Source organism: Entamoeba invadens, assembly GCF_000330505.1.
Source record: "Entamoeba invadens IP1 unplaced genomic scaffold scaff_1105074725313, whole genome shotgun sequence".
Lineage (NCBI taxonomy): Eukaryota > Evosea > Mastigamoebida > Endamoebidae > Entamoeba > Entamoeba invadens.
In genome coordinates this window covers 209,583-232,185 of record NW_004440263.1, presented here as the reverse complement: position 1 = coordinate 232,185, position 22,603 = coordinate 209,583, and the positions used below count along the sequence as shown (strand labels likewise).

The window sequence follows — 22,603 nt, the reverse complement described above, 5'->3', positions numbered from 1 at the left end:
TTAAAATTATAGTAAATAGGAAAATGGGAAGATATTAGGTCTGGTTCCCGAATTCAAAAAATGCCGAAAAATCACCTCGAGTTAGTGGAAACCAAGTGAGAAGGAGCATTGAAAAGAAGGCTCTGAAGACACACTCAAACGGTCTGTTTGTGCACCGTTTCACCCACTTTCCAAGTCCTCCCTTGGCGCGGATCCCCCCTGACCCCCCCGCAAGCGGGGGGACCACATCTGCGTCCACACAGTACGGACAGGGAAAGTGGGTGACATGGGGACGCACAAACAGTGGCTGAAAAGTGGACTTCCTTCAAAAAACACTCGCGGCAAATATTTTTTTTGGTAAAGTGGTGGTGGTCAATGTAGGTCCCATTATTATTTGTTTAAAAAATGAAAATTTAAGTGTAAATTTGTTATTAAATTATATTAAATTATTAACTATAATTAAAACTTAATAATAAAATTTCTTTATTAAAACTTTACAAAAAATGTAAAAACGTTTTTGCTTATTCATTTGAAAAGTTATTGATTTGATTTTTCGAGTGAATAATTCAATTATTTTTAATGGTATTTTTTTTTTTTTTCTAATATAATAAATATTATAATATGTTATTAGTAAAATATAATTATTCATATCATTTTTATTTTATTATTATTATAAATAACAAATTATATCAAAACAGAAATTTCCATTATTGTTGAATGGAAAAAAATCCACTCTAATCATCTTACATATTTTTATTATAATTAACTATAATTAAATAATATTTGGAAGTGTTTTATGATTATTTTTAATACCTACAACTAATAAATAATTATATTAAAAATAAACTAAATTAAAATTTTTATTCATTTTATTTCTTAACTTCACAATTAGAGTAAAAATTATTTCTTCAAAAGTTCGAGTTCGAAAAAAACATAAAAAACTATTTTTTATAATTTATGAAACCATTAAATATTAGTACATTTCAATCCTGTTGTGTATTCATTTTTTACACAGAAAACTTGATAATTCAATGATGGACATCCAATCAGTTCTTCTTGAATGTGCTGTCTGTCACGCGCCAATTGTTTTACACAAACAATTAATGTCCACTCTTCCACAGAGTCTCTTTACACTGACTCCCCCACCGCCTCCAAGTCGCAAACAAGCTGCTTCTTACACCTCTTCATTTCACGAGGCGTACTCTCCAGTGAAGCCTTTTAGTTCTCTTCAACCATCACCAAAGGAGTCTTCATTCAGAAACAATGAAGATGCCATTTTGAGTATAACAACGACCAAAAGGAAAGAAAAGAGTGTTCAAATGTACTCGAGAGACATATCTAAGTCAAAGGAATTTGTCGAATGGAAGGAGACGTGGAAGGAAGTTCTTCAACTCGACGTTCCGTTCTGTGTACCATGTTGGGAAGTGATGTGTAAATATACAAATGAACAGTTCTACACCCTCGGAGAAATTATCGTCACGGAGAAGATGTCCCTCGAAGAGATGCAGACAAAGAACTGCGTCGAGACGGAGATCCAAAAGGAGATCAAAGAAGTCGAATTGCTCGAAGCTGAACTGAAAGAGCAAATTAGGATTAACGAAGACCTGGCGTATACATCTTCTATAATAACCGCGTTGGTCGACAAGCTCGCGGAGAGTCGGGAACTCAATAATTTTCTGACCACTAAAATCGACTTGTCGTCGTCGAGAAGTCTTGAGAAAGTTATAACATATTATAATTATTCTAATAACGATAGTATAGTTTTAACCCGAATAAATAGCCAAAGTTTGTGGATTGATAACTTTCGAATTGAGTGGCTTGATAATTCGGTGTCAGTTGAGGGAATAGATGTTGTTGAGGCTTTCAAGAAAAAAGACGGGAATAGTCTTCAAATTGTTTTTGGGACCGTTATTGAGATGATCACAATTCTGTCCAAATATTCGGGAATTTTCCTTAAAAAGTGTTGTATAGATAATTATGGGTTTGGTGAAAAGAAAGTGAGTCATTTGGATTTTAATTCGGTTGGAAAATCTAAATTCAAAAACGCTCTCAAAATCATTTTGATGGCTTTCGGGGAAATTGTCGAGTTTTTGGTGGAAACTACAACGTTCGATATACCTTATGAAATAACGGAAAACGAATTTATACAGAGAATGTCATTTATCAATGTCTCAAATCTCACAAATTGGGGAATAGCACTGAAATATTTCTTCTTGGATATAGGATTTACCGCTAAACATTTACTCTCATAGTAAAGTCAGATATAAAAATGAGAACCTCTCGTTTCGTTCAAATCTATCTTGTATTCTTACTTTATAATTATTATTATTTAACTATATTTTTTAGTTTCGGTTGTTTTATTAATAAAATAACATTGGAATAAGCGTAAAAATAGGTATTATAATAATATCATTAAATACAAAAAGAGTTGTTTTTTTAAAATATTTCATCAGCGACATATTATTGTATATAGTTTATAGTAACTATTTGATAATCAAATACTATAGGTTCGAGTAATTATGAAAAGAACTGAGAATTTATTTCAGATTTAAACATGGTTAAAAAACAATTATAAATTAATAATAACAATATTAACAAAGAATAAGACAAAATAGCAAAACGCGAAAAAGAAAAAATCAATATAAAGAAAAAAAGAAAAAAACAAAAGAACTCGAAAAGAATTAAAAAATCATAATTTCTAGCAAAAAATGAAGGTGATGGTTGTATTGTTACTTGCTATATTCAGTTCTTACGCCTATGAAGTCGACGCAGCGGACGTTGAACTTTTTACTGTTTGTTTTTTGGGATTTTCAAGATCTATTTTTTGGAATGGCAAAACTCATCAGTCTCGAGATTGACAAAATGAGATTGAAAACGGAACAAATGATTATTTAAGAGCAGAATTTGAGGGTCAATTTTAAGTACACATTTAAAGTTAGTAGAGGAGGTGTTGGAAAAAAAATAACGAGTAGAGCGATGACGCAGAGGAGTTTGCGTTGAACGATGTTTCATATGAGAATGAGGAACATGAGGCTGAGGACATGAACGAATTTGACGACAACGAGGACGCGACTGACGATGATGATGACAACGAGGACGAAGAAGACGATGACTCGAAGTTCGACGAGTACGAACTTGGTGACGACGACGATGATTTGTATCTCGAAGACGACTTGGACGCCGAGATCGAAGAGGATATGGAAGCCCTCGAGGCCGAAGATTCTGAGTTTGACGAAGAAGACGATGATGAAGAGGAAGAGGATGACAACGAAACAAACGGCGAGGATGATTTGGAGTATCAACTCGGTGACGACTTCTTCTCATATTATGGAAATGCTTACTACACAGACCCATTCGTACAATTCTTTGACGGATTCTCAGGCAACTTCTATGGCCTCCCTTATGCACTTTAATCAAGCTAATTGTTATCCTTTTACTACGTATTAGTTGTTTTGTACTTTTTCAATGTTGTTGTTTGAACTTCTTTCTATTGGGTATTTTTTTCGAAGTTTTAAATGCTGTTTTTGTGTGTTAGTTATTTACAATTATTATTGCGACTTTCTTGTATTTCTATCGATTTTTTTAATTTTTTTAAATTTATTTATTAATAATAATAATTATTATTATTATTTATTATTTTCAATAATAATAGTATTATTATAATAAAAATTCTTCAATTATTTTAATAAGACTTATTAAAAATTTTTTAGGTTTTAATGTAAAGTTGCATTTTTTTTTCATAAAAAAATGAATTTTAATTTAATCTTTAATGAAAAGATTAAATTAAAATTATAAAATCAAAATAAAATAACAAAAGAAGTTGTAGTACTTCTATAAAAACATTTCAACAAGAACAGAATGTCAATCTTTATTTGTTCAGTGTTGATATGATTTCCTCCAACTCCCTTTTTATTTTGCTTCGTTTAAGTTGTCTGACCTTTTCCTCTTCTTTGTTAAGTTCGTCAACTAAAGCTTCTCGACATTTCATTCTTTCCAGTTCTTTTGGTGTGACGTATTCCATATTTGGCCTCCGTGGTTTTTTTTCACGTGCCGCATTTTCTTCTCTTCTTATCACATCATATTTCGACATACATTCACAATACCGTTTCATTGCTTCATATTCGTCTGGCTTACTCTCCATGTTCTATTTCTAGTTTTCTTATTAATAAATTATTACTTTTTTAAATTGGAAAGTATAGTAAAAGTATACTATTAGTATAATATTTATATTTTAAAAAGTAATAGTAATAGCATAGTAATATAATAATAATAATAATAATAATAGTATAAAAATGATATATTACTAATAAAAATATAGTAAAATTACTATAAAAAACGAATCAATCAATTTGTTCACATCGTGTTAAGTTTCAAATCGACGACGGTCAAGAGTTCCAGGTTTGTTGCAGTCGTGATTCTTAAAGTTTCTATTTTTTCCTGCGATCTTTTTGAGAGACTTTCAAGTATTTGAGTAATTTTCTGATCCTTTGAACCGACCAAATAGGAGTAGTGGACTTTGCACAAGAAACTAGCGATATTGACACAAGTTAAAACTCTCTTGTTTTCAGCCAACCAGGTGTTAACCCATCCGAGTAATAGAACTGCATGGGAAGTTGGTAACATTAAAAGGATTTGATGCAAGTTAGCTGCTTGAATTTTCATGACGAGATTCATTAAGTAATCATTAGGGTTAGTCCCCATCAAAGCTATTGAAGGCTCTGGTTTGACTGGTGGCTCACCTTCTTTCGTTACTTCCCATTTCTTATATTCTTCGGTATACCCTTCAATATTATTCATTTCTTGTGTCACTGTATCTATCACACTCATTAAATCCTCCGCACTTCGTATCATCTCCACCGTCTTTTTCGTCGCGTCTGTCGTCTCCAACCGCTCTGGTGCATTTCTATCGACGAAGTCGATCTCTTTCAATTCCTCTTCATCAAAACGAGTCGTTAACAACTTGCGCTCCTCTTCTTCGACAAAGACTTGTTCCTTTCCTCGCATCCATACAATAAACGAATGATCCAATGACGTCGTCACTACATAATCACCATATTTACTACATACAATATCCATGATACCCCCTTCATGGGTATCATACGTCTTAATGAGAATCATCTTATCTGCATCAAAGTAACGCATCTTCTTATCGCGAGACACACTCATGAAGTAATGAGTGCGTGGGATACATACAACTCCAGTCACAATATCATCATGAACTTTCATAGTCCGTTTACACTCCCCAAATTGAAGTCCCCAAATTTTAACCGTTTTATCAGCAGATCCAGTAATCACAAGTTCATCATCATCGCTTATAGAAATGCTCGTCACTGGCAAATTGTGTCCATACAAACTTAAATAAAATTGCATCTCTGGAAGTTTGTAAACCTTCACGTTGTTATCATTAGTACCAACTATTAACACTTTCTTCGACAATTCTAAAGAAATGACCGAGTCATCCATATCATATTCATTCTTTAATGTAATTTCGACACACTTCCCACCATCCTCGTCAGTAGATACATTTAACTCCCATACTCGAACTTTCTTATCTTTCCCCGCTGTCACAATTCCAAGAAAGTCATTCACCTTCCACATCTTCAAAGCAGTCACTTCCGAGTCATGTCCTTTAATACTTCCTATTACTACAGCAGCAGAGGTGTCCACTATCTCAATAGACCCCCCAAGTGTTCCAATAGCTACAAAACGCCCCCCAGGTAAGAACGTCGCTACATTCGCTCGTCCACATCTCACAGAAGAACAACTCTTCCCATTGATCGTCCATATCTCACAATTGCCATCTCCTATGGAGGCTATGGTGACATCATCATCGGAGACTAAAACTATTTTACTATCCGGACGCTTGTGCTCTTGAATCAATTCGGGCTCAAATTTCTTGTATTGATACTCAAGGTACCCATTCACATCCCCAACTATTACTTTGGCCTCTGCATTTCCTTTGTGAGTGAAGACCGAAAGCGACTTGATGGTTTCATTCACTTTCATCCCATGGCGGACAACTAAATAATCACTTAAGACAAACTCATTGTTCTCGACTCTTTTACGGCGCTTTTTGGACTTCTTCCGGTCTTCCGTTGTAATGATCTCCCCTACTACTAATGTCCCCCCATACACAGAAAGGCCACAGAAAGTCTTGTGGACTTGAATGGATGTGACATACCCCGTCACATTCAAATTGCCTTCCCCAAGAAGAGTTAACACTTCTTCACTCCCTTCTTCCAGTTTTAAAACCCTAATTTTCCCATCTAAACTCCCCGTCATCAAAATTCCAGGTTCAATTTCTTTGAGACTTTTTATCGCACTTTGATGACCAACTAGGGTTTGTTTGCATTGCTGGACTTCTAAGTCCCATACCTTCACTAAACCATCATCTCCAGCAGTTATAACAATATCATCGTAGACTACAGCAGCACGAATTACGTTTAAATGCCCACGAAGACGACAGATACCTTCTTCTTTAATCACATCCCAAACTACTATTTCGGGCTCTAACCCTATAGAGACTAATATGGTCCCTTTTGGACTGAATTCTAAAATCTGAACCGGTGTACGGTGCCCACTCAATGTCACTAACAACTCACTGTCTTCAATCGAAAACAAAAAGATCTTCCCTTTGACACTCCCAACTGCAATGTTGTGGCGGTCGGAATCAACCGAGACGACGGATACCTCTTCATCACATTGAAAACTCTTCTCTACTCGATTTGTTCGTGTGTTGACTAAGTCCACTCGATTGTTCCGCACTAGAAGTATTTGGTTCAAGTCAAAATACACAACGTTCGCCGTCGAGATCGATCCGCTTCGAGACTCGACCTTGTAGTCCAAATATGTCTTCACCATCCTCTTTCTTTTCAGTTCAAAACAGCCGTTTTCTTCATAGAAATTTGGTTTTATAATTCACAAGAAGACGAAAAAAGTCTTTTTTTAATACAATTTTGGGGGCATTTTCGTAACCCTATGACCAGCCTTTTCTAGTTTATTTTATACTATATTATACTATTAAAATACTATCAAACAGATGCGAAGAAAATGCATTCAAATTCAAACATGAAGGACTACTGTTGTGCTGTCTCAGTCTCTGTCCACGTCTTTCTCAACTCAGTGAGTGACATGGGCAACGTCTCTTCTCTGATTTTAGTCGGCTCATCTACTTGTGAGTCAAAGTAAATTATAATAGTTTTCATATAATTCTATTTACTATACAATTGAACTATACAGAACAAACATTTTGAAGGGACTTCTGTTGCTATAGAAGACACTAAAGTCCCCCGTTTTTTAGTGTTTTTATGTTCTGTTGCTGAGGAACTACTTGCAAACAGTCTTTTTCGTTTCATTGGAGTACTTCCACCGATGTTTTTACCTCTTTTTGATAGCACGGATTTGCCCCTTCCATTCACTGAGTTCACAAGACTCGTCACATTCAATTTGTCATCGTCTTGTAAGTCGAAGTGGCCTTGAAATGTGTAATAAATGAAATCGGTGATGAAGTTATTGAGTGCCATAGTAATGCATTGTGTTGTTACTCTAAAGGCATTAACTAGAGTTGGGCGATACACTTCTTTTAATTTAGAAGACGTGTACGTCCTCACCTGTATTCCATTTCTCTTAATGATCATTCCCGCCCCCAAATTCCCTTTCGAGTAATTTGGCGCAGAGAACAGAGTAAATACCAGTGGGGTTCCTACTTGTTCTTCCCCAAAGAAGTGCATTTGAATACCTTTTTCTGTATATTGATGTCCTCTTATAACACTTGTTATCTTATTATTTAACTGAAATGAAGTGACTGCTTTATGTCCATACATATAAGAACAATTCCTTACAATGTTCTCTACATAAGTTATCTCTTCCCAGTGTTCAACCATCTCGGGATGCATCTCAAAGTATTCCACTGAGACCGGATCACTCCACAACAAATCACAGAAAAGTCCTTCTTTTGGGGGTTCTTTGAATCGATTGATTCGACTGATCTCCTCAACTCGGGTCATACTCTTCGATAGCCCCCCATGACTCAGAAAAAAATCCCCATACGTGGACGAGACTATGACTGCCAATGGCAACGCATCAAACACTGTCATTATTTCGTTATAAATCTCATTATTGTACTTCCAAATACACTCGTTATGAAACCCCCATTTCACTGTCATTTTACGCGTCTCGTGGTTCCCTCGTAACATCAAAACTTCTGTTGGCGAGTTATACTTCATACTCATTAACATGAAGAGGAGCTCACACGAGTAAATCCCTCGATCGACATAATCCCCAAGAAAAATGGTCTTATGTGGCGTTCTATTCCACTCACTGTATGTTAAATGCTGTTAAATTCTTAACAATTTGTAGCTTCTAAAGTGGCTCGAAAACATGGAAAATGGAAGACACCCAATATCAGAGAGACTTTGTAAAGTTCTATTAAATAACACCAACATCACTGATTTCGGCTCTGATAAAAAATGGTCGAAACTATATTGATATTAGATTGAATCTATTATTGATACTAATTATTATAGAGATAATAAATACTATAAAAGTAGTAAAAGGCACAAACAAACAAATCTTCAATTTCCGTGAGGAAGTCAAAAAATTGACCATGAAAATCTCCAAAGATAAGAACGTCACCATTCACAGAAATAAGATTCGGTTCGTTTTGTAAGAGTTGTCTGACTCGTTGAATAAGGGTTACTGCAGATTGAATTGATAGAACGCCACCATTCATGAAATGATTCCGAATAGATATAATGTCATATTTGCCATCAACAAGAGCCAAATCCATGCTTGGCTTTGTGAGCGACATGAATTTTTTTTGAATTTTTAAAGTTTTTCGAGTTTTAGTTATTTTCTATGTTTTATAAAATTGATATCATTTTAATGAATTTCAATATTCATTGAAACACGCCTGGTATTGAATATCAGACGTGTTTGATATAAAATAAAATTCGTTTCTAAATAAACAGATTTATTCAAAAAGGTATTAAATAAAATCAATCAGAAATTCACTGGTGCATTTTTCTTCCCAAACCTCTTCTTGGCAAGGTTTGGATTCTTTCTCCCATTCTCAATGATAACCCTCTTTTCGGCGGTTACCGACGCGGAAAACCCGTCTTCAGTCCACCCACTTGTCTTTTTGACACCTCTTTTTGTTTCTTGAAGCCTCTTGTTGTAAACGTCTTCAGTGAGAATAATTTTCTTGCTAGTTTTATCTGTTTTATTTCTTTTGGGAGTCAGCTTTTTGATTTGGTAGACCCTTCCCCTTTGGCAAAGTGTTTTATTAACATTAAAATTCTCCTTTATCTTACCATCAGAAAGGACATAGTATGAAATTCTTCTCAGGTCGTGGTACCCACACTTCGGGCAGAACTTTTTGCTCAAGTCAAAAATCTCTTCATGACATATCAAACACTTTAACATCCAGTTCATGATTTTCGTGATAACCTTTCCTTCAACCCCCATCACATGAATGCCCATTTGCATCAAGACGTTTTCCATTGTGTAATCGGCAGTCATGCATACAACCTTATAAGCTTCCGCGTTTTCATCATCGAAAAAGACGCTTTTGTCTAATTGTTTATAGTTTTGTGGGGTGATCCATTCAGTGAATTGCTTGTTGATTGGTTTCTTCTTTGGTTTATCTTTTTTACGCTTGACACTAATAAATCCGTCGTCGTCCACAATAAGTTCACCCTCCCTCTTTTTCGGGGCTGGAAGTGTTTCTATTTTGAAGTCCAAATCCTTCTCCTCAAATCGGATATGGGAACCTTTGCTTGGTTCTTGTGAAACCACCGTTTTTTTCTCGCTTTTTTCTTCCTTTATCTGTTCGATCTTTCCGTCTTCGCGATCTTTCTTCTCACTTTCGCAGTCTCCTTCCGCCACTTCTTTCGTTTTCTCACTTTGATCTAACAAATCCTCTCCATCTGAAAAATCATCCTCTTCTTCTTCATCCTTGTCGCTATCTTTGTATAAATACTCCTCTTCGAGTTCGCCCAAATCTTCTTCATCTTCTTCGTTACAATCATCCAATTCTTCAAACGCTAGTCTTTCATAGTCTTTATCTGTCATTTTTCGTTTTGCGCTTCTTTTAATTTTTCCGATTTTTGCGAGATTTTCTTCTTCTTTTTCGGTTTTCTCGTTTTGCGGATTTTCGATTTTTTCGTCTTCCAAATTGTGCGAATTTATTTCTTCTTGATTTTCGTTTTCTTCGATTTTTGTTTTTTTGTTTTTCTTCTCGTCGAAGAGCATGAGTTTTTCACGAGGTTTTTCATTTTCGGGGTCATAGTCGAAGGTGGTCACAATTTTTGGTCTTTCGCTTCGTTTAGTTTTTTCGCCCAATTTTGGGAATCTTGCGTCTTTTTCTGCGGTGTCTTCAACAGGAGCCGGTCCATAAGTTATAGTGACTGGTTTTTCTTTCACTTGAACAATCTCAACTTCTTGAGTTTCTTCGGCTTTTTTCTGCTGTTCAGCTTCACTTAAAACTTTTCGTGGATCCGATGGGGTTTTGGGTAATTCGATTTCTGGCATTTGTTCACGCATGTATTTCACTGCTAATGCTATGACGGACATGTCTTGTGTGGATAATCGGGAAAAGTCCCCAGATTTCTTTGAAAACTCAACAGTGTACTCAATATCTTCTTTGGAGGGAGTGTCTAACTCTAAATCAAAAGGTAGGGTTTCAATACGATGACGAGAAACAGTATCTCTAACTTCTTTTATTACACTTTCAGTCGTGACTATGTGCTTTGCTTTTTTAAAGAGTTGTGAGGCTTGGTTACGTAGAAGGACGTTTGTATCTATAATCAAATAATCGTGGAGAATCGGCTCCATAAGCTTTGTTTGTTTTGTTTTCGAATTTTAGGGTTTATAATTTTATGAACCAAATTTTTAATTTATTTTGAAGTCGAATTATTAACTTTATTTAATAAAATAAAATAAATTATTTATAGTGTTGTATTGGATTTTTATTAATTATTTTATGACAATTATATAATACCATCAGTTGTATAGCATTGTTCTAATACAAAATTAAACTAATATTTTTTAGTTAATTTTAAGTAAAAAATAGTTAAGTTTTTTATATGGTTGTCATAACCATCATATCGTGACGGTCATAACAAAAAAAAGTTATGAGTTATCACAATACAGTAAAAAAAATATGGGGATGCTCGAAAAAGGAGGATCCTCGTAACTATTGGTTAATTTCAATTGAAAAATAATAAAATTATTATTAATTTTAATATAAATTATTAATCAAAAAAATAATAAAATGAAAAAACCGAATAAATTTATATTAATTAATTATTATTAATAATATTAAATTAATTAATATTAAGATGAGCATCCCCCTTTTTCTGTTAACTGTAATATAACTTTTAATTTATAAAAAAACCATTTATATTTTTTATACAAAAAAAAGTATTCCAATATAAATATTTTTATTTAATCAAATTAATAGTAAATTTATAATTAAATTTTTTCATATAATAATTAAAAAGTGGTTCGTTTTTAAATACTACAATTATTCCCACAAATTTATTCATTTAAAATTATGTGTTTGCTATTTTTTTAAAATGGTATAACATATTTTATAATAATAATAACTAAAACCATATAAATTAGTTTAAAAGTTTGAAAAACATTAAAAATGAATTTTGAAATATCATAACAAAACCAAAAATAACAAAATAATATGGTTCTATTATCTTCCCTTTTATTTCGGGAAAGTTCTGTAATATTCCATCAGTAAGTAAATTAGAATTTGATTGGATATTTCAGAATTTTGTATGATAAGAAGACAATAGAACTGCAGAAAAATACTGGAAATTTCATTTAAAGAGATTCCCGAATAATTAGAACAAAAAAACATTACATAACCCCCTTTTCATTTTTTATTTTTTCGAACCCCAATAATTCTAGTTTTTTTTATTATTTATATATGATATTCAAACCATATTGATTTTTTTTCATATTTATGAAAAACTAAAGATTGAAGAAAAAAAACATTTTCCAATTTTTTCATTTAAAAATTAACTTACTTTAATCGTTAATTAACACGAAGTATTATTCAGAAAAAAAACTAACTTTTGTTTTCCAAATTTACTGAAATAATCCCGCACGTCAATCCAATCACAATTAAGAACCATTGTGGAATAAAAAAAGAACTTTGAACTGTATAAATCATCTCAAACCTAATGTCAAAGATTCTTCTTGAGCGCCAAACATGTGTCTTAACGGAACGAGTTGGTACCACAGAGGTATATGTAGTAGTTAAACAAACCAATTTTCTCTTATGTTTAACGTCAACGGATCCCATTGAAAATGCTGACGTGTCCTGTGATTTATTATATGACATGCCTGATTTAAAAGCTGTTCCCTATGTAGCTCAGAAGCCGATCACATTTCGATCTCAACAAGTCTCACCTGAAGCCATCAATGTAGAATGTAAATTGAATGTCTTATCTTCTCAACATGAAGATATGCTCTTTAGAATTCGCGTAGTTGTTTCCGATAAAGGGAAACCTGTCGGCGAAGTGATTTCAAATCCGATCCGCTCGACTTCCAAAATTGATACCAATAAAAAGACTCGGCAGTTCTCAAAGTACAACGGACAACTCACGACAGTCCAGGCAATGACCACGCCGGCTCAGTTGAAGAAACCAAAGAAGAATGACATCTTAGCTCCCGCCGTTACTCAACGAAGAGTCTTTGAATTGGCTTTACTGTCTTCTAACACTATTTTACTCGAAAGACTTCGACAAGCTAATCGAAGAGAAGAACAAAAAGTGACGACAGTCGACGCTGGAGTTCAACAAGTCTGCGAAAAGATGGCTTCTATGGAATACACTCAACTCCAAATGAACTTGATGAACACTTTGGGTGGGTTGGACCAAGAACAAAGTAACGCTCTCTTCGAAATTTGCTCAGTTATTCAATCAATGTATCCTCAACAATACACTTTCCAACCCGTCGTGGAACAAAAGTTCACGCCTTTCGGTGAGTTCAATGGAAACTACTCAGGTCAACCTAACGTATTCGGCGGATTCTAATTGTTTTGTTATTACTTGTCTGTATGTCTGTTTTACTCGATTGAGGGGTGATTTAACACTTTAAATAACATTGAACAAAATTCAAATGGTCTAAAAATCGGGAAATTTCGAGTTTATTAAATAAATTTCCGTTTTTTTAGAGTTTATTTTATGTGCATAAACAATACACAAGCCAAAAAAGGAAAATCATCAAAATTTTGATAAATATCCCTGTAAAAACAGGTCAAAACAAAAATAAGGGCGTTATTTTAAGTGTTAATATAGTTTTATTATAGTTTTATTATAGTTTTATTATAGTTTTATTATAGTTTTATTATAATATTATTATGTTTTTATTATATATTTATTATATATTTATTATATATTTATTATATATTTATTTTATAAATTTAAATGTAAATTGACTTCTATATTATAGTTAAAATTTAATAAAACAAACTATTATTTTTTTATTTACTATTTATTATTTATCATCATATCTAAATATATATATAGTTTTTAATAGCGGAAATAAACAATAAAATGATTTATTTAATATACTATATAAACTATTAAATATACAATTCAATTTCCGATAAATTAGGTTTGCTTAATATTAATTAAAAAACGAAATTTTATGAATTTTTTTTCATTGACTCTAATTATTAGTTTTAAAAATACAACAGAAAATTTTCGTGTTATAAAAATGAACTGAAAAATATAATGATCAAGATACATTGTTTTTAATCATTTTACTTTATAATATTTTTATTATTTAACTATTTTAAATAATATTTTTATTATAAAAATATTATTAACACTGTCATTTAAATGTAAAAATATGAAACAAAAAAATAATAAAGAAAAAATAAGAACATTAACATAATTTCAATCGAATAAAAAAATAAATAATAAAACAACTAGAAATCATAATGCTTCAATTTCAAAGAAAACATAAGAACAAAACAATATGGTAAAAAAAAGTTATAAACAATTCCCGAAATGGCAACATGAGAAAATGATATACACGTCATTATTATTAATCACATACAATCACAATACATATAAACAAAAGTTTATGTAAAAATACTTTAACAAAATGTTATCCAAAACGATACAACCAAAATGTGTTTTTCAAGTCAAAACACTTTGTTTTTTGACCTGAGAAAAAACCAAGAAAGGATATCATTCCAATAGAACTCTAAATAGTAGATGAGTAAAACAGCTCCATCGTTGACAAATGTTTCGCTCGTTAAAAAGGTTTATTTGAATACTTTCATCTCATTCTTCTGACATTTAGAACATCAAAGCAGTCAAGAACATCCCAAAGGAATTTACCTCAAACGCTGGAAAGATTTTAAGTCTTGATATTAGTTCAAACGAAATGGTTTGTATAACATTTGTAATTCCAAAAAAACATTTTAATATCAATTTTACAATTATGTACTGAAAAAACATTTTAATAACAAAAAGGTCTTTAAAAAAGATTTTAAGACGTTTTCCTCATTAACTCAACTCAACGTTTCGTCAAACAATTTAACGGAAGTTCCACCAATTTTAGTTGAGATTCAAAGTCTCAAATCTCTCATTTTTGCAAATAACAAAATTCTTGTCATTCCCGAATTTTTAACTCGATTGTCTAACATTGAAGAACTAGACTTTACTAATAACAAATTGAATGAAGTTCCCCTCTACATCGATTCCTTTCATAAATTGCGAACATTAAATGTCTCATATAATACTATTGATAGATTACCAAAGGCTTTAGTTAACATTACAACATTAAAAAACGTTTGTTCTCGTCCCTCCACCCAATATACTATTTCTTATAATTATTTTATTAGTAATGTCTAGTTCAACATCTCCGGCAATTTATTCGACGCATTCCCGACACCCATCCAACAGATGTTCACATTGTCTTCACTCTGTTTTGTCGACAACAACATCGTGGAGTTCCCAGAAGTCATAACGGGCCTTACCAATCTCGAGGACATTAATTTCAGAAATGGCCGTATAACTCACTTTGTCCCCAATGTCTTAGAAAAGATGACGAAACTGACTTCCCTCAATTTAAAGGCAAATTCCCTCACAATGGCTCCCCAAGTCTCTCCCCTCACCAATTTGAAACAATTGTTTATAACGGACGTTTTTGTGACGGAGCATTTTGAGTTTCCGAAACTGGACAAGGCGACACTCCTTGAAACGATTTGCATAGAAAACACCAATTTTAAGAAGTTTCCGTCCCTTCTGAATTTGACGAAATTGACATATGTGAAGGTTGAGAGGAATGCGTTTGAAGAGATCTTGGAAGTCCCCCGGCGGTGTCAGTTGTTGTGTAAAAAGAACAAAATCAGTACAGTGACGGTGCAAAAGAAAGTAGAGATTCCATCAATGGATTTGTCGTACAACTTATTAATTAAAAGTCCGGACTTGAGTCCCGCGGAGTCGATTCTTTCATTGGACATGTCATATAACACACTCAATTGTGTCGAGAAGTCCACCTTCCACAAAGGATTGAAGGAAATTCGACTGAGTGGAAATCCTTTGATGCAATTGCCTGTTGACATTGGGTTGAGTACTAACTTGTCAGCAGTGTATATAGCAGACTGCCAACTCTTTGAGATCTCCCAAAGTGTTGCACACAGTATGTGTAATATCCAAGTCTTGGACATCTCGTGTAATAGATTCATCTCATACGAGAATTTCCAGAACTTCTTGAAACTGGAGGAGTTAATCGCCTCGTCAAACAACATCGAGCAATTCCCCCCGCAGTTCTTGGAATTGACGAAATTGAAAAAGCTAGTGATCAATAATAACAAGATCAAAGTCATTCCCGAGAGTCTCAAGAACTTCAAAAATCTTATTGGTGTCGACTTCTCGATGAATCAACTCCAAACCATCACAGTCTTGGAAACAATTGGGACATTAAATGATATCGACGTCTCTTATAACTTCATTACTAAAGCCCCAAATTATGAGACCTGGACACAATTGAGACACTTCGACATGACTGGAAACCCTTTGATGGACGCGACACCGTTAAGTCTTGTTTCAAAGAAAATCGCTTTTCTCTCCGCCACGCTAATCGTCCAGAGGAACTTCTTTGGTGACTTTGAATTGTCCGAGCAAATCGAAGACAAAAGTCTGAAGAAGTTACCGGAGATCGTCAGCCAGTCGACGGAAATTAAGAGCAAAAAGTACACCAAGCCGCCGAAATACACAAAAGACGACTTTAGGTTCAATTTAGAGGCGCATTCGGAGGTCGGCATTTCAAAGAGTCAAACTGAAAGTGTTTCTGTTGCTTCCACATATGTTCGGAATGTCATTGGAGATGGTGTTTTAGTAGCTTTGTTTGATGGGATACGTGGTGGGAACACGGCCAAATTTTGTTCTGCGCATTTTGTCGAGTTCTTCTTAGCGAAGATCCAAGAGGGCAAAATAGATGAAGGCTGGGTGAAGAGTTCAATTGGACTCACTTTCGAGAAACTCAACGAGAAGGTTAAAAATGTTGAGAAGACTGATGGAGCATCTGTTGGAGTGATGATGTGGCATAAAGGGAAGTTGCATGTTGCGAATGTTGGGGACACTCGGTGTCTTGTTATCCGTGAGAGCGACTGTTTACAATTAACAACGGAGAATTTGTGTACGGAGAAGACTGAGAAACAGAGAATTAAGAATGAAGGGGGGGTCGTCGATGAGTTCGGGAAGATCAATGGGATCATCGGAGTGACTAAATGTATTGGTAACTTCGATATGGCAAATTTCGTGAAGTGTACCCCAGACATTACCTCTTATGACGTCACTAAGAACGACTTGTTTTCTATTGGAATCAATCGAAATATTTGGGATGTCCTTTCTAATGACTTTATTGCACAAGTCGCACGAAACTTTAGAAACTTGCAACCTCCCGCAATAGCAAGTTTAATAAAAGATGAAGCAAGGCAAAGAGGTGCAACGGGAAATTTAGTCGTCTCGGTCTTGTGCTTAGAGTACTTTTATGAAAAGAATAATGAGCAGTAAGTAATCAGTAATTAGTCATTATTAATAATTTTATAATTAATAATTAATAATTAATTCTATTTTATTAATTATAATTAATAATAATAATAATTTAATAATTACTTTTATTTATTCTATAAAAAAGTTGTCAGAGTTACAAGTAACTTACAACTTCTGATTGAAAGAAATTTAAAGAAACTTAATGAATAAAATTATAGTAAGTAAATTATAATTAAATAGTTAAGAGTTTGAGGAATTCCTTGAACTACAAATTCATGGAATTCTTCTGCTCGTTAAAGCGCTCCACCATAAAGCCCATATTCTCTTTGAACACTTCGTCACTTTTAGCGATGAAGTACTCGTCGACAACGACTTGGAGACTTGGACTTTTAACATCGACGTATCCGATTTGTAATATCGACGTGAAATTACTGAAAGGAAACACTGAGACATGGTCGAGTGCGGGGAAGGATATCTCTCGAATAACACTGCCACTCCCTCCACTCATGACTAAAATACTTTCCAAGCAATTTTGTAATACAAATTCGCCACACTCGCACCACTTGTTCTTCTTGTGTTCGACTTTTTTTGCTTCAATTTTCAGCGACTGATTGTTTAACATCGACCGATAGAAGCAAGACGCGTACAAATTGGCGATAAAGCTCCTCTTGTCTTTTGCGCTCTTAAAGAAGAGTCTCTGTGCCATTCTCCGGTCATTCACAAGTTCGATGACGTCCTTCTTGTCATACACAAAGAACTTAGTGATCTGTTTGATGTCCTGCAAGTACTTAATTTTCTTCCCCAAAAGAATGACGTCATTCAATGTCATCCGAAGCTCAAACTCCTTTGTCTTCCCTTTAACAGTAATTTCCACCACTATCGATTGCTTCACAAAGTTCTTGGAGTCCTCTGGTATTAACGTGTTCTCCTCTTTAAAGCGGTTCTCAAGTTCAAAGAACTCTGAAACCACTTCAAAAGTGTTCTTCCCAAATACCCTCAGAATTAAACTCTCAACTACTTTTGCACAGTGCAAGACTATCACTTTGTACTTCCCAGAACCTATTTCAGTTAACATCGTGTGCATTGTCTTTAAGACGCCCGTAAAGAGTTGCTCGTTCTCAATTTGCTGGAAGCTGAACCAGCTGCAATCGATGATAAAAGTAAACGCACTTAAGGAGCTGAGGACTTTCTTAACTACCGTCCCCCATGCTTCGACAACGCCTTTCAGTTTTAACATGTCGACCAGGCGTTTCACTACTAGATAGACGATAACACTCCCATCCGGAGCGTTTCCTCCCAAGTAAAAGATCGACTCTGTTTTTAAAAGACTCTGTAAGACGTCTTCTTCTTCACTCGTCGACACTGCTTCCCACTCGGAAACAGTCTTATGCCCAATTACTCTGTGATATGGAGCGGGTCCGACTATCGAATACAAATCTTTAAAGGTCGTATCTATGTCTATCCCAGTCAAGTACATCGACCTCCTCAAACTTCTCCGTTTCGAAGGCTCTGCCATCGCTTGTTGTCGTAAAGGGACGACCGGGAGTTTCGTCTCCGAGCGGATGAAGTCGACTTGGATATGGTCCAAGTGTGGTCGATTATTTGAACCTTCCTTTGGAGTCTTAGAAAGTGTATTCTCTGCTATTGGAAACGCCATCTCGTCACTTCCATTATGATTCTTAGGACTTGTAGAATACGTCGTCTCTTTTATGATCTCTTTGGTCTTCTCGTTCTTTTCTATAAACGTTTTCTGACTGTCTGGAGTCCCTTTCACAAGTGATCCACTCTCATTCTCGGTGGTCTCCGGTATCTCCAGTTTCATCTTCTTTCCCATCTTCCTTCTCAGTTTTGGGTCGATCTTATCGGTGACAATTCCATCCACTGTAGATGTCGTCTTTTCATGAACTCGATGTCGTGGGGACGTCTTCTCCTTCTCTTCAGTTGTTTGGAACACGTCCAATTGGGTGTATGGGGACAACGAGAATCTCGGCGTCTTGTCATTGGGTTGTGTGACTTTGTAAGCTGTTTTTGCCTCTATAAAGAGTCGGTGGAGGGCAAAGAAGACGTGGAGATCACACGATTTGAGTGGGATGTCCTTCTTAATGAATTCGTTGATCTCTTGGATCTTCGATTCCGTCGACACCGTCTTGTAGATGTCTTGGAGTGTTGGAATTTGTTGTGCCAAGAAGTCCTTTAATTGATCCAATACAAAGTCCGACGAATTGGTCGAGACGTTCGATATCCCCTGCAAAGTCTTCGATACTAAAACAAGTCTCCGTCGTCCTTGTGATGACAATTTGACACCGGGGTAGAGCAAGTTATTAGCGTCTGGAGTCGCAATGAACGCGCAGATGACTCTTAAGAATAAGATTCCCCCGACGAGCTGTGACGGTAACAATTTGTCATCGGGGTATTTAAGAGTGACTAAAGTCCATAGTAAGTTACAAATCGTGTTACTTTCAATAGGGAATTTGTTCTTATTTTCAAGAAGGGAGGTGAGGATCTGTGTAATCTTTGTGACCAAGTTCTTCATATTCATCGCGATGACCTTCTGAGTCTCCGCGCGTTGTGTTTCGCTGAGTGAAAGGGCTTTGTCGTCGCGCAAGAGATCGATCTCATAAGACTCCGATGTCGTCACCATCTCGTCGATAATTGGCGACAAGATCTTCTTCGCGAAGGGTTTGAGGACCTTTTTGAGGTACGCCGTAGTCACTTTAGTACACAAGTTGTTTCCGCGAAGCAAGTTTTCCTTGTTAGTGGTCTTCATGATTTCGGATTGAATTAATGAAGCTATAAAAGGAACTATTTGGTCGGTTAGGGATAGGATTTCTACAATGACTTGGGAGTATTGGTCTTGTGATGAGCTCTGAAGACTTTCACCGACGACACGACACACATTTAAGTCACACGAAAAGCGATTGACAAAGGAATAATAGTTGGAATACACCCCATTGAAAAAGTGCGACTCATATATAGTCTTTTGGTCAAAATCTAAATCTCGATCACTCTTGGAAAGTGTTCCTTTTCTCATGAATATGGGGCTCTAGTTCTCAAGATTCTCAAAATGAAATACTCAATGGAACGATTTCTGAGTGTTCCAGATTGTTTGTCGATATATTTATGTTATCAGTTTTATTTTGATTTTCGGGTGTATTTGTCTTTTTTTAACGGAATCGAAATTATCTGTTAAATCGCTTTTTTTATTTTTGTAAAACCTTAATTATTTAAGTTATTTTTTATTAAAATCAAATAATTGAAACTTATTGTCAATTTTTCGAAAAAAATAGTATTTATTCTAATTATTTACTATTTTTTAATAATAAAAAGAATTTTTTTTCATTTTCTATTTTCTTTATTTTCTTGTCAACATGAAATCGTTAAATATTTTGTAATGGTTTTGTTTGGATTATTTTTACTATTGAAATTGTTTATTTTACTATAAAGTCTGATTTTTAATCAACGATATTCCAAAAATACAACAAGGAAATTTACTATAGAGTCATTTGCTAAACGTTGTCTGGTCTGTAACGTTGTCTGCCGATTTTTAGACCATTATAAATGGAATATTTCGGGAATTTTTTTGAATAACCCCAAAATCATTGTTTCAATATTTTTCCCAGTTTTTTTTCATTTTTACCTAATTCCCGTTTTTTTAAAACAAAAATCAATTATTTTTTGTCAAAAAGACAACGTTTGGGGAACAGACAACCTTTATCGACTGACTCTATCTGTTTTTTATATTATAATATATAGTATCGACCATCGCTAATTAAAAACCATAAATACATAATAAATTTCTTATTAATTTTTACCATTTGACATTCTCAAAGAAACGCTGGTTGTCAATCTTTTTCTTTGCTTTTCAAATCAATTTCACCCAATAACAACACCACACAATGACACTCTGTGGTTAACCACCGTAAATGGTCTGCCTGTTGTGTTAATATTATTTGTTAATATGCCAGAGGAGGAATTACAAATTCCATATTTCTTGTATTCCTTTTTTGGATGTATAATATGGTTAAACAATAATAAATTTTAAAAATAAAACAAAAAAATTATTATTTCGAAAAAAAAAGAAAAAAAGGTATTGATTATAATTAAAAAACTAAATGTATAGTTAATTTTTTTCATAGTTAATTAAAAATCGACTTTATATTAAATGCGGCTGTAGACCCTTTTCAAAACTATGATAATCACATTCAAATGGTTATGACTGAGTTAACAACAAACACTCAAGCAAAATGGATGATAATTACAATCAAGTATTAAATGAATTATTCACCGATTCGTTTTACTTTAAAGAATCACTTTTACTGGTAAACTATGAAGAGTCTATTTAGACTGGACTTGTTATAAATTCTGGTGATGGAACTGAATGTGTTCCAATAATTGATGGCAAGATAATAAGTAATGCATTTTCAAACAGTTCTCTCTAATGGAGCGATATCACAACACGATTAATGAAGTTATAAGACACCATTTAAGAATCTATTCTCGACTTCTTTGAGAAGAAAAAATGAATTACCCGTCATACCATGACGGGTTTACTCGAGTCTTTGCTATAAATACCAACACACGTCACTCCACCTATACTATACAAATACTATATTTAATTATAAATAATATTAGACATTACTTTACTTGACATTGAAAGAGTCTTACAACGAGTAGTGAACCGAATGACAAAGAAAACATATCAGTTACTACTGGGTATTGGTGCTTTGACCAATCCATTAGCGAAAGTGAGGACTTTTTGCATTTGTTCGTTATCGAACCCTTCGATAGATTTAATCAGTTGGAGTATTTTAGTGTGTAAGTTGTTGTTAAAATCACCGAGGACTTCGTCTGAGTCTTTCCTTGGTTTCTTCTCTTTATAAGACTTCTTGATTGAGTCCAACTCACTTCTGACGGACTTCCTGAGATAGATTTTGTCTTCTTCGATTGAAGCAATTTGAGACGCCCGAGGCATCCGAACAGTACGTCGGTCTGTTATATTCATTTTCTGTCTTTCTTTCTTCGGTTCGTGGACTTTGAGGTATTCGATAACTTCGTCCAGATAGATCGACTTCACAAACTCCTTCAGTCCACTTTGATTCTTGTCTTCGGGTACTTCGGGCTGAATGGGTTGAACTTTGAGACTGATCGTAGTCGTCGGGGAGGGTTCGTCGAGTTCGATAGATGGAATCACTTCAGTGTGAAAGGGTGAAGTGTCTTGGTGAAGTAGAACTGGTGGGGGAAGAGCTGAATGTGGCGGAGACTGGAAAGTGTTCTCCTCGTTTGATTTTTCTAGACGGATTTCTATTACTTTTGTATCACTCACCTTCTCCATTTTGTTTTACAAATTTTTGTTTTTCAAGATGAAAAACAAATTTGATTCGTGTTATGAAAAACAAAACCCTTGTTTCTCTCTTTTTGTTTTTGGAAATCATTTAAATAATATATTTTGCTGTTCTTGTGGTTTGTATCGTGTTTTTATTGATTTTTTTCCAATTTGTTTGAAATATTTAACTTGCGATTGAAATTATATCTTAATAATAATAAATATATTATTTTTGTATTATATTTGTATTGAATGTGTACCAAATTTAATA

At 34.3% G+C, this 22,603-nt stretch overlaps 9 protein-coding genes across 9 annotated transcripts; 4 read left to right on the top strand and 5 right to left on the bottom strand.

Annotated features, from left to right (window-relative positions):
- Positions 1-1,010: 1,010 nt before the first annotated feature.
- Positions 1,011-2,231, top strand: EIN_475840 (hypothetical protein; the record flags this gene model as incomplete). The annotated part of the gene is made up of 1 exon (XM_004255605.1): positions 1,011-2,231. The coding sequence occupies one exon, from the start codon at positions 1,011-1,013 to the stop codon at positions 2,229-2,231; it is 1,221 nt and encodes a 406-aa protein (XP_004255653.1).
- Positions 2,232-2,687: 456 nt separating this feature from the next.
- EIN_475830 (hypothetical protein) lies at positions 2,688-3,392 on the top strand (the record flags this gene model as incomplete). Its single annotated transcript, XM_004255604.1, has 2 exons — positions 2,688-2,771; positions 2,952-3,392. The coding sequence occupies 2 exons, from the start codon at positions 2,688-2,690 to the stop codon at positions 3,390-3,392; spliced, it is 525 nt and encodes a 174-aa protein (XP_004255652.1).
- Positions 3,393-4,332: 940 nt separating this feature from the next.
- Positions 4,333-6,840, bottom strand: EIN_475820 (hypothetical protein; the record flags this gene model as incomplete). The annotated part of the gene is made up of 1 exon (XM_004255603.1): positions 4,333-6,840. One exon carries the CDS (start codon positions 6,838-6,840, stop codon positions 4,333-4,335), a length of 2,508 nt encoding a protein of 835 aa, XP_004255651.1.
- Positions 6,841-7,055: 215 nt separating this feature from the next.
- Positions 7,056-8,788, bottom strand: EIN_475810 (serine/threonine protein phosphatase 2B catalytic subunit gamma isoform, putative; the record flags this gene model as incomplete). The annotated part of the gene is made up of 3 exons (XM_004255602.1): positions 7,056-7,147; positions 7,226-8,298; positions 8,547-8,788. The coding sequence occupies 3 exons, from the start codon at positions 8,786-8,788 to the stop codon at positions 7,056-7,058; spliced, it is 1,407 nt and encodes a 468-aa protein (XP_004255650.1).
- A 191-nt stretch (positions 8,789-8,979) lies between these two features.
- Positions 8,980-10,812, bottom strand: EIN_475800 (RNA-binding protein nob1, putative; the record flags this gene model as incomplete). The annotated part of the gene is made up of 1 exon (XM_004255601.1): positions 8,980-10,812. The coding sequence occupies one exon, from the start codon at positions 10,810-10,812 to the stop codon at positions 8,980-8,982; it is 1,833 nt and encodes a 610-aa protein (XP_004255649.1).
- A 1,364-nt stretch (positions 10,813-12,176) lies between these two features.
- EIN_475790 (hypothetical protein) lies at positions 12,177-13,031 on the top strand (the record flags this gene model as incomplete). The annotated part of the gene is made up of 1 exon (XM_004255600.1): positions 12,177-13,031. The coding sequence occupies one exon, from the start codon at positions 12,177-12,179 to the stop codon at positions 13,029-13,031; it is 855 nt and encodes a 284-aa protein (XP_004255648.1).
- A 1,191-nt stretch (positions 13,032-14,222) lies between these two features.
- EIN_475780 (leucine-rich repeat containing protein, putative) lies at positions 14,223-17,030 on the top strand (the record flags this gene model as incomplete). Its single annotated transcript, XM_004255599.1, has 4 exons — positions 14,223-14,270; positions 14,311-14,397; positions 14,505-14,801; positions 14,865-17,030. The coding sequence occupies 4 exons, from the start codon at positions 14,223-14,225 to the stop codon at positions 17,028-17,030; spliced, it is 2,598 nt and encodes an 865-aa protein (XP_004255647.1).
- Positions 17,031-17,274: 244 nt separating this feature from the next.
- On the bottom strand, positions 17,275-20,040 carry EIN_475770 (hypothetical protein; the record flags this gene model as incomplete). Its single annotated transcript, XM_004255598.1, has 1 exon — positions 17,275-20,040. The coding sequence occupies one exon, from the start codon at positions 20,038-20,040 to the stop codon at positions 17,275-17,277; it is 2,766 nt and encodes a 921-aa protein (XP_004255646.1).
- A 1,668-nt stretch (positions 20,041-21,708) lies between these two features.
- Positions 21,709-22,341, bottom strand: EIN_475760 (hypothetical protein; the record flags this gene model as incomplete). Its single annotated transcript, XM_004255597.1, has 1 exon — positions 21,709-22,341. The coding sequence occupies one exon, from the start codon at positions 22,339-22,341 to the stop codon at positions 21,709-21,711; it is 633 nt and encodes a 210-aa protein (XP_004255645.1).
- Between the last annotated feature and the right edge of the window lie 262 nt (positions 22,342-22,603).